The sequence below is a fragment of the Panicum virgatum genome, chromosome 1N, assembly GCF_016808335.1.
Source record: "Panicum virgatum strain AP13 chromosome 1N, P.virgatum_v5, whole genome shotgun sequence".
NCBI classification, from domain to species: Eukaryota; Viridiplantae; Streptophyta; class Magnoliopsida; order Poales; family Poaceae; genus Panicum; species Panicum virgatum.
In genome coordinates this window covers 7,584,532-7,595,927 of record NC_053145.1, presented here as the reverse complement: position 1 = coordinate 7,595,927, position 11,396 = coordinate 7,584,532, and the positions used below count along the sequence as shown (strand labels likewise).

The following is an 11,396-nucleotide window of genomic DNA, read 5'->3' as shown; positions in this document are numbered from 1 at the left end:
ATTTATTTTCTCTTTATAATTGGAAAACTACAAGGTCAGTTGGTTCAATTCACCGTGGATATAAACATGTCATACCGAATAATTTTGATCTCCAAGCGTTATCGTGTTGGGTCAATATTTTTATACTGCCTATTGCTCTAAGTGTGTGGTTATTTAGCATATAGCCAGGACATGACATTTTTACGAATTAAGCCGAGCAAATAACATTTTCAAAACATTCTTATCCTAATTATATAATCCGTACACATGCATTACAAGGGAATTTAACCAAATTACAGAATCTGACATGATGATCTAACAACAAATATTTTTATTGAGCTGGAAGTCTAGAATTATATAATTATGTATATAAGCAAATTATCGCCGCAACACTTGCTACAAGTAAGAGATTACCCAAAATAAGTCATGAGTTATTCTAGAGAAGAAAAATAAGTTATGCCAATTAGACTCTATAGATAACAAACTTAAAGATAGTGCTAGTCCAATTCGTACTTAAGGAATGGCATGATCCCCTTTTCACAACTCAAGTTGAGTTTGTAGTTGCTGCGAGCGTATATACATATTCACTACACCTATGAGATGTGGAAAATATGTTGGATTGTGATTATGCCCGGTTACAATTTGTATGTTGCAACAGGTTTAGGTAAGCATGACCGATCATGATCCACCTCTTTTATATTCTACCCACTCTAGGATATATCTTTTACCTTAGGAGGAGGCAAACCTAAGGAAATACTTCAAGAGCTATTTTATTTTTATTTTAGGCTGTTACACAGAGTTATATTTGAGAACTTTTGATTTTTTGGAGTCATAAAGACGTTGACAGTCATATTCCACTCAGAAAATCATGTTGGAGAAAATGAAATCGAAAAAATATATTGTCATGAAAAACATATAATGAATTAATGATTGATAGTGTGAGACAACTTAGACAAGTGCATGAAAATGCAAGGAGAGGAATGGTCTCCCACTACAAGCATGAACCATGAACGTAGTTTTGTTCGTGCTTGAAAAACTAAAAGTCAAACACCATACCAAACATAAAATTTTCAATTCCACCTCTTTTCGAGTGCCCCCACGAAAGGTATTCCAGTCCTACCCCTCCCTCCCTTCCTCCGATTCCTCCCCCCACGCACCCGTCACCTCCCTCCTTTCCCATTTCTTTCACCTCCCTCAGATCTCCGCGCCTCCCCCAATGACGTGACCACCGCCACGACGGCGACGACCATCGCGTAAGCCCGCTCACCATGGCGACCCCCACGGCGCCATTAGGCGGCGCGTCCCCGTCGGGCCGCGTCCTGGGCCCCGCGCTGGACCGGATCATCAAAAACGCCGCGTGGCGGAAGCACTCGGCGCTCGTGGCAGCGGCGAAGGCGGCGCTCGACCTCCTCTCCTCATCGCCGGCCTACCCGTCGCCGGACCCTACCTCGCCGAAATCCTCGTCGCTGCTCGGCCTGGCCCCCGCCGCCGCCGACGCGGCCCTCCACGCGCTGCTGCTCGCGCTCGAGTCCGCCTCGCCCAAGGTCGCCGACCCGGCGCTCGATTGCGTCGCCAAGCTCCTCTACCACCACCTCCTCTTCGGCGACCTCGGTTGCGCCGGCGGCGGCGACGATGCCTCTTCCCCCTCCTCCCGCCTCCTCAACGCCGTCCTCGCGTGTGGCGCTCTCTCCGATGACGCAATGGAGCTCGCCACCCTCCGCGTCGTTGTCGCTGCCGCGCGGTGCCCCACCGTCGCCATCCGAGGGGAGGGCCTCGGCCAGGTCCTTAAGACCTGCTACAACATATACCTCAGCAGCAGCAGCGGCGCCAATCAGCTCTGCGCGAAGCTTGCGCTCGCGCAGGTGCTGGTCATTGTGTTTGCGCGTGTGGAGGTGGACACCATGGACGTGCGCGTGCGGACGGTCTCGATCACAGATATGATGGACATGTCTGACCGCAGCCTGAACGACTCCAGCATCGTGCAGGTGGCTCAGGGGTTTATAAATGAGGCTATGGAGGGCAGCGATGTCCCAGAGCCAGGATCACCTGTGGAGCAAATTGAGGTGGAGGGGAAGGAGGATGATGGGATGAGCAAGACCAGGGAGGATGGACTAGCACTCTTCAAGAACCTGTGCAAGCTGTCAATGAAGTTCTCGACACCAGATAACCCCGAGGATCAGATGTTGCTGCGAGGCAAGGTGTTGTCTCTTGAGTTGCTGAAAATGGTTGTTGACAACGCTGGCCCTTTCTGGAGAACAAACGAAAAGTATGATCCTCTACCTGCATGTTTCAATTTATGCATTTCAATTATTGAACTTGTCGCAATGCCATATAAGAATATTGTTGCAGTCAAGTATAAAATGACTATTGGGAGGATGGCACAGAGTGTATAATGTTGAAATCCATGGAGCGTTCTTGTTCGCTAAAAGATGTTCCAATACGCTTACGCCATATTATCTCAGATAATTATGGATGTGCCTTTTATTGCTATCATGGCATAATATTGCTCTAATATGTCTGCTGAACTATGTTAACATGTTCGATAAAGAGTTCTGGAGTTTTACAGATCATGAGGCACGGGGGCTACTAGATGTTTACATTTGACTGGCTAAAAATGTAAAATCCTACGTCTTTTGCAATTTCCAAAAGTTTAATTCTATATCAAAAGTGAAAGGTATAGAAGCAAAAGGAATTAAGGAAAAAACAATGCCAATAGTTCTTAGGTAGATGCTATTACTAGTACTTTGTAAAAGGCTAGGATCTAGGTGGATGGTAGTTGGCGGATGTTTTTTTTGAGAAAAGTGCTTATTATTTATTTGTCAAAACCATTGTGTGTATTCTGAATTTGTGTTCCCGCCTATCATGTACTTGGGACCTGCTAGAATGGTTTGAATGAGATCCATGTCTTTATTTGGGTTTTTGTTAATTTTTCTCCAGTATTTTAACTAAAAGACTTCATAAAATAAATGTTCAGAGGACAAATAGTATTACTGAAAAGGGGGGAAATGAGATAGTATTACTGCATGATGCTATGTGCCATGATAGTCGCTTAGTAAAAAAAGGGACGCAAAATGAATGCCATTCTGCATGTGACTTAACTTTGTACTAGTCCTAAAACGAAATGGTTAATATGTTTTTTTGAAAAAGAAGAAAAAATCTACATTTTTCTTTGCCAAATAGAAATGGTAATTCTGAAATATGCTATTGTTCAGAAAATATCTTACAAGCGTGCGCGTATAACTATTAGCCTTACAAAGTTTTGTTTAGGATATTTATAAAGGAGTGTAGAAGTTACTGTAATCTTGACAGAAAATAAAACTCTGGATTGATAATTCTTTTTTGAATTAGGTACCTTGGAGCAATCAAGCAATATCTTTGTCTGTCCTTGTTGAAGAACAGTGCTTTGTCCACAATGAGTATTTTTCAGCTGTTGTGCTCCATATTTGTGGGCTTGCTATCAAGGTTTAGATCTGGGCTGAAAGAGGAAATTGGAATATTTTTTCCAATGCTTGTCCTAAGGGTTCTTGAGAATGTCCATCAACCTAGCTTTCTGCAAAAAATGACAGTTTTAAACTTATTGGAGAAGATCTGTAAAGAATCTCAGGTTCTTATCGATATCTTTGTGAACTACGATTGCGATGTAGATGCACCAAATATTTTTGAAAGGTATGCAACTTGGTACTTGATGGATGGCACCTTTTGTTTGTTCTTAAATCTTTAAAGCAATATTGGTTGGTTTCTTGTTCTTTATGGCAGCTCACTGTAAGGATTGATGCATTGACCTGAGGACAGCTTTTTAAAAACTATATTTCGTTATCTTTTCATCATATATTAAGGCACCTCTAATTCCAGTAGATGTTTACAGGGCTGTCAATGGACTTCTAAAAACTGCTTTAGGTGTTCCTCCAGGATCTACAACAATATTAACTACAGCCCAAGACCAAACTTTTCGGATTGAGTCAGTCAAGTGCCTTGCAACCATAATCAAATCAATGGGGTCATGGATGGACCAACAGCTGAGAATTGGTGAATTTTCACCAAAAATTTCTGAAGCTTCTTTAAGTTCAGTGAGTTCAATAGACATTCCTAACATCCTTATTGGAGAAGATGGGAGTGGAATTGACTATGAACTGCAATCGGACTCTGGTAGCCCAGACGTATCTGGTGCTCCCTCCCTTGAGCAACGTCGTGCTTTTAAAATTGAACTTCAGGTATGTGTTATTTCCATGCTTGGTTAGAACATGAGATTCTCAGTATTAAGTATGATTTTACTTTTTTGGACTAACGAAGTATAAATTTCCTTCTCCAGAAAGGAATTTCCTTGTTTAACAGAAAACCTTCCAAGGGTATTGATTTTCTCATTAAAAGCAAGAAGATAGGGCATTCACCAGAAGATGTTGCTTCTTTCTTGAGAAATACTGCTGGTTTAAATGCGACAATGATTGGAGACTATTTGGGTGAAAGAGATGAATTCCCTATCAAAGTTATGCATGCATATGTTGATGCACTGAACTTCGAAGGTATGGACTTTGGTGAAGCCATTAGGTATTATTTGCGAGGCTTCAGGTTGCCTGGGGAAGCACAGAAAATTGATAGGATCATGGAAAAGTTTGCTGAACGATACTGCAAATGCAATCCAGATTCCTTTACCAGTGCAGATACTGCATATGTTCTCGCATATTCTGTAATCATGCTCAACACTGATGCTCACAACACTATGGTTAAGGATAAGGTAAGCCAGATGATAATAAGCATCTTCCTTTCATGATTAGTTCATTTATGAGATTTTCCCTGTGCAGATGTCCAAGACTGATTTCATTCGCAATAATCGAGGCATAGATGATGGAAAGGACTTGCCTGAAGCTTATCTGGGTACACTATATGACCAAATTGTCAAAAACGAGATCAAAATGAGTGCTGATTCATCAGTCCCACAAAACAAACAAACTAGTACTGTGATGAAGCTATTAGGTTTGGACAATATTATGAGCTTTGTTAACTGGAAACAGGTTGAGGATAGGGCAGTTGGAGCAAATGACATGCTCATCAAGAACATACAAGAGAAATTTAAATTAAAGAGTGGAAAGTCAGAGTAAGACAAACGCAAACTATCACTTGGCAATAGTTTTTATCAGCTGATGCTTGCAGTTAATTGAATCTTGTGGTTTTTGTAGGTCTGTGTTTTCAGTTATTACTGACACAACAATTTTAAGATTCATGATGGAGGTTTGTTGGGCCCCAATGATGGCCGCATTCAGTGTGACACTTGACCAGAGTGATGATAAGGCTGCCACGTCGCAGTGTTTGCAGGGATTCAGATCTGCTGTGCATGTTACCTCTGTTATGTGCATGCAGACGCAGAGAGATGCCTTTGTGACATCTGTAGCCAAATTCACATATCTCCATTGTGCCGTGGACATGAAACAAAAGAATGTGGATGCTGTGAAGGTGGGAATCTCAGTCAATCCATAGTATTCAGTATTGACTGGATTGTATTGCTTTATCCTATCATTTATCACTAACACATGAATTAATATTTGCATGTTAGATATATCTCTCAATTTTGAAGCGGGTCATGAGTGTTTTGCTTTGTTTCCTGACAGGCTATAATATCCATTGCAATCGAAGATGGTGATTATTTGCAGGAAGCTTGGGAACATATATTAACATGCCTCTCGCGGTTTGAGCATTTACATCTTCTTGGAGAAGGAGCACCTACTGATGCTTCATTTCTCACAGTACCACTGGTTGATTCAGAAGAAAAAACACAAAAGTCTGCCTCTATGTTATCAAAGAGAACTAATGCACTTCAGAATCCAGCTGTAATGGCTGCTGTTAGAGGGGGTTCTTATGATAGCACAACAGCCAAAAACAAAGCATCGCCATTGGTTACTCCTGAACAGATTAATAATTTCATATCAAACATAAACCTGCTAGACCAAATTGGCATTTTTGAGTTAAATCACATATTTGCTCATAGCCCAAGACTAAATAGTGATGCTATTGTTGCTTTCGTGAAAGCTCTTTGCAAAGTTTCAATGACGGAGTTGCAGTCTCCTACAGATCCTCGTATCTTCTGCCTAACAAAGATTGTTGAGATTGCGTAAGAACATTTGTATTTAAGATCTATGAACCTACACCCACTTCAAGCTGCACAAATTTATTCCAAATGTTCTGATTCAAAGTTTCATTGTGCAGGCATTACAATATGAACCGCATACGTTTGGTTTGGTCCCGTATTTGGAAAGTTCTGTCGGACTTTTTTGTTTCTGTTGGGCTCTCAGAAAATCTTTCAGTTGCAATATTTGTTATGGACTCTTTGAGGCAGCTTGCCATGAAGTTTCTGGAAAGAGAGGAGCTGGCAAATTATAATTTCCAGAATGAATTCCTGCAACCTTTTGCGGTTGTTATGCAGAAGAGCAGTGCTTCAGAAGTACGCGAACTTGTAGTTCGATGTGTTTCCCAAATGGTTCTGAGTCGTGTGAACAATATAAAATCTGGATGGAAAAGTGTTTTTACGGTATGTATGATATTCTATGGTTAGTTTTAGTATATTATGATGATATCTTTGCATAAGTTCATGGGACCTACAATTAGCTGTTCTTAGGAAGTAAGCCAGAGTAACTTTTAAAATTTCATCATTCATATTAACAACATTTTTTCTACGTACAGGTTTTTACTGCAGCCGCTGCTGATGATCGAAAAAGTATTGTTCTGTTGGCATTTGAAACTATGGAAAAGATTGTTAGGGACTATTTCCCTTACATAACTGAAACTGAAACCACAACATTTACTGATTGTGTTAAATGCCTCATTACATTTACAAGTAGTAAATTTAGCAGTGATGCCAGTCTCAATGCTATTGCATTTCTTCGGTTCTGTGCTGTCAAACTTGCCGAGGAAGGATTTATTTGCAATGACAAGGATGCTGACCAGCAACCACATAATTTAGATTCTTCAGATGGGAACATCACAGTGCATAAGGATGATCATGTTTACTTCTGGGTTCCTTTGCTTGCTGGTATAGTAATTTTTTTCTTCGCAAAATTACATCATTCTTGTTGGAATAATTCAGGAATGTATCAGTGTATCACATTTGTACTTAACATATTTTGATTGAATTTTATTTTTCCAGGTCTTGCTAGATTGACAACTGACTCGAGACCAACAATCAGAAAAGGTGCTGTGGAAGTGCTCTTTGACATTTTGAAAGATCATGGGCACCTCTTTTCTCAGTCCTTCTGGGCTAATATCTTCGAATCAGTTATTTATCCCCTATTTAGTAGTGAAAGCTTTGCACCAAATGGTCAGATTTCAGATGTAAATAGTACTGAGGATGATTCCTGGAATTTCGAAACTAAAATGGTGGCTCTAAAATGTTTAGCAGATTTGTATATTACATTTTTTGAAGTGATGCGGCCGGAACTTTGTACAGTTACTTCTGTTATTACAAATTTCATCAGAAGCCCGAATAAACAATCAGCTAGCACATGCATATCAGTTTTCCAGCGTTTAACAGAAGGGCTTGCTAGCAAGCTCTCCAATGATGAGTGGGAGAAGATTTTGCTGTGTTTCAAAGAATCAGCAGCACATACATTTGTTGTGTTCGACAAAATAGTTAGGATGATGAAAGACATTGAGATTCCAGATAGAAATGAATCTTACTCTGAAGCTGAACAATATTCAGATCATGACGTATACAATGATGATGAAGAGGAAGCTAATATGGAAACAGCATCTTATGCTATTGTCAGAATGAAGAATCATATGTCTTTACAACTCTTAATTGTTCAGGTAATATATAAATCATGTGGTTTTTTGTTATTTAAACTAGGTTTTAGAAATCCCCTTAGTTTGATACCACGATTTTCTTTTTATTTTTCTTTTTTAAGAATAGACACAAAGGCATCCAATTAAAATAGGAATTAAATCTAAAGAAAGAGAAGCCTACATGCATTTTTAATTTGCCAATGTCAACTTATTACACTCAAAATATTTTCCTGGCTTCTTCCTGGCTTCCATGCAGGGCATCGTTAAATTGTATGAGGTGCACAGGAGCTTTCTATGCGCTGAGCATATAGGCATAATGTTGCAGATGCTATCTGCCATTTCATCTCATGCAAGTGAAGTGAACTCTGAATCTAACTTGCACATAAAACTACATAAAGCATGTTCCCTTTTGGAGGTATCTGAGCCAGCGGTCATCCATTTCGAGAGCGAGTCCTACCAGAGCTATCTGAAGCTTCTGCAAGCTATTCTTCATGACAACCCATCTTTGTCAGAAAATATGAATGTGAATGTGGAGTCACAAATTATGCTTGTCTGTGACAAAATATTGCGAATGTATCTGACCTGTGCAGGGCATGAACCATCTAATGATGCTTCTGGTAGAGATCCAGCTTCACACAGGTTGCCTCTGGGTACTGCTAAAAAAGAGGAACTGGAGGCTAGAACTTCGTTGGTTCTTCATGTAATGCGGTTATTGGGCGGTTTAGAGAAGAATTGCTTTAGGAGGAACTTGCCCATGTTTTTCCCCTTATTAGCTAATCTTATTCGCTGCCAGCATAGCTCTGGAGAAGTTCAAGTTGCACTGTATGAAATATTCCAATCATCAATAGGCCCCATAATATCAGCATAGTATATATTATTTCCTCACAAGTTGTACAATTTTGTCAGTCCATTTTCGTAAGGTAGCTCATTTGATAGTGGTTACATCAGAATATGGTATAAGAAAAGAGTACAGATTTACAGTATTGTAAATGACTCATTGTTGAGACCTATCACCTGTCCCTCAGGATTCTGGTGTTGAAGGTGAATTCTCTTTCTTATTCTCCGCCAACTTCAATATGTTAAGCTTCCAATAAAAAGTAGGGGATTAATTTATTCGTGCCATATGTTTTGCAGCTACATGTAATGTTGACCCAGATGCCTGAAGAAGGATTTTGAGGTGCATTTGCCGTTCTTTTCTAACATTCATTTTATTCAAGAGGCATGTCAAAGCAGCTGAACATTGGAACAAGGCTCCCTAATTTTTGGCCTGCACGGACAGCTCTGAAATTTTGCAAGAGGTGGTTTGCTTGCCACTGAGATTTTGAGCATACAGTTTTGGTGTAATTTCTCTTTTTGATAATTGCTCTGTATAGTGCCCTCTCCTGAACCGAGGCTACAGTGAAGAAGGGCGTATGTCATGTTGCATTTTCCCCTAATCTGCCGAATCTCTGGGAATTACCATAACTGTATCTACACTTTAGTTAATATATACTTTCATTCTCAACAGCAATGGCCAATGGATACCCCAAAGCTGTGTCTGTTAAGGAAAGGTGAGCAATATAGCCTAGGAGCAATTCAGCACTGTACGTCTATATCTCATGATAGCTTTTTGTTAGCTGGGACTCGAATTTACAATGCTTCCAACAACCATATTGAGTTGCATGCACTGATGAAGGCAGATGGATTGTCACTTCAAAAATTGTGTTAAGAAGGTGTCTGTTCTGGTAAAGTCAGCATCACACTCACACAAGACGCCTCGTCCTCAAATTTGTTTGTACTATGCAGGGCCAGGTCAACCGCCCTGGATGGAAAACAAACCGTGAGTACTTCTCGGTCACCATCCATGACTCTAGTTCACCCAATCCCTTTTTGAAAACCACCGCCCGGAAAAGCAACAGCATACGTTTTCTTATTGGCAAGAAAATGACATTTCACCTTTCAGTAGCCATATAAAATCTCTTCTTGTTTTATTCAAGAACTGAGCTCTCCTAACACACATTTGGTCATTCCTGACGAACCCTTGATACACAACAAACAGTGGTAACTAACAAAACTGATATATATACAAACTACAACAGCAAAACATTTTGGCCTTGCTTGGAACGCAAACGTAGGAACTTCATGGAAATTTCACAAGATATGCAGCCCGCACAGAATGGGAAATTCTTCGGTTCCAAACGGCGCGGAGAAGAGCAGCTAGCAAGCAGTCTTGTGATCATCAGCAAGGTAGGATCTCTTGATGAATTCCAAGCAGTCGGCAATGGCCTCTGCCTGGAAGGAGTTCTCCCTCTCTGCTGTCCCAGGCCGGGGACACCGGCCGGCGTGGCTGAGCATCTTGTGCGCCCTCGCTGTCGCCGGCGACCACCTCCTGGGGCAGCAGTTGATCTCCTCCAGGCACCGGACAAGGAGGGCGGCGAGGCCGAACAGCCTCACGCGCAGCCGGAGCAGCGAGCCGAGCCGGACGTGGCGCACCCGGTGGCCTCGGCGGCTCGCCTGACGATTCATCGTCGCCTGAGAGGAGGGTATCTGAATGGAGCAGGTGCACACGGTGGATGCGTGTGACCTTATATAGCAGTGTACCACATCTGGGTCCAACCAACCGGCCATGTCACATAGCAAGCCATGATGTAACGCAAGGGTACAAAGGATGTGGATCAGGGCAGCCAGCCGCGGTTTTGTATACATTATCACCTGGTGAAACTACTTGTCAATGTGCCCTAAAAATAATCTAATTGTCATTTTCATGATGTGTAGAATGGAAGATCCTCTTGGCTGTACCTGCTCTAGGACTTGCTGTGGCCTTTTTGATGTCCTGAGTGGTATAGTACACTGGTTGCTAACTTGCTATTGCTACTACAATATAGTACATGCTATGTTGGAACATTCACTTTATAGATGGGGTCGTCGATCGAACTCGATACGAATTAGTGTGCTCTCCATGGTCTCTTGCATAGTTAATCGACAAAATGCAGAATTATAATACAAGAGCTCAGTATCAAGGACAATTGAAAGTCTTACTGATCCAGGCGTGTATACCTGAATTTCTCAACGTCTGGACTCGTCTCACTCTCACTCTGACTGTGTGATCTCTCCTCTGTTGCATCAAGGTCCTTGTAGAACTGAGGTTGAAATGGCAATGATCAATGATCTCGCCATTTTGTTCTGGTGGCCATGAGGCCCTGTCTGGACATCAGAGTTTCGTGTTTATATTGATATGTCTGACAGAAAAGGCGCAAGTTGTAGTCCTGACAAAATTACCTGACCCAATGTGCCATGCATCCACTTGCATGACACTATTCAGTCACGTTTTGTTTGGTTATAGCTTTATTGCAAATTATTTGGAGACTGCTTTACTGATTCTTTATTCGCAGGAAAACAATCACCCACTTACTCCCAACATATTCTGTCTGCTCTGTAAACTTAGAGGGAAAAAAACAAGCAGAAAAGCACCAACTAACTCTGTTACGCGGATACTTCTAGGAGGCGGCGTATCAGTATCCGACACGTTTCGGATACGGATACCCTCGGATACGTTTCCAGACATATCCTGGAAATGCAGATACGTTTTGTGTTGGATACGTAAATCCGACACGTTTGGGCCAGATGGGATACGGCCCAATCCATCAGTCGGCCCAATTAGCCCACCC

The 11,396-nt window shown here is 41.5% G+C and overlaps 2 protein-coding genes across 4 annotated transcripts; one reads left to right on the top strand and one right to left on the bottom strand.

Annotated features, from left to right (window-relative positions):
- The first annotated feature begins 1,142 nt into the window (after positions 1 to 1,142).
- Positions 1,143 to 9,259, top strand: LOC120654946 (brefeldin A-inhibited guanine nucleotide-exchange protein 1-like). Of its 3 annotated transcripts, none has more exons than XM_039932625.1 (12): positions 1,143 to 2,245; positions 3,328 to 3,645; positions 3,845 to 4,190; positions 4,289 to 4,711; positions 4,779 to 5,071; positions 5,154 to 5,427; positions 5,583 to 6,082; positions 6,178 to 6,499; positions 6,652 to 7,000; positions 7,115 to 7,773; positions 8,006 to 8,790; positions 8,884 to 9,207. In XM_039932625.1, exons 1-11 carry the CDS (start codon positions 1,248 to 1,250, stop codon positions 8,615 to 8,617), a joined length of 5,094 nt encoding a protein of 1,697 aa, XP_039788559.1. In that variant the 5' UTR covers positions 1,143 to 1,247; the 3' UTR covers positions 8,618 to 8,790; positions 8,884 to 9,207. The 3 variants fall into 3 exon arrangements, with proteins under 3 accessions (XP_039788559.1, XP_039788560.1, XP_039788561.1); XM_039932626.1 differs by lacking the exon at positions 1,143 to 2,245 and adding an exon at positions 2,427 to 2,595 and having other exon boundaries at positions 8,884 to 9,259; XM_039932627.1 differs by lacking the exon at positions 1,143 to 2,245 and having other exon boundaries at positions 3,472 to 3,645; positions 3,835 to 4,190; positions 8,884 to 9,259.
- Positions 9,260 to 9,685: 426 nt separating this feature from the next.
- Positions 9,686 to 10,269, bottom strand: LOC120653926. Its single transcript, XM_039931592.1, has one exon. The coding sequence runs from the start codon at positions 10,252 to 10,254 to the stop codon at positions 9,946 to 9,948; it is 309 nt and encodes a 102-aa protein (XP_039787526.1). The 5' UTR covers positions 10,255 to 10,269; the 3' UTR covers positions 9,686 to 9,945.
- Positions 10,270 to 11,396: the final 1,127 nt, after the last annotated feature.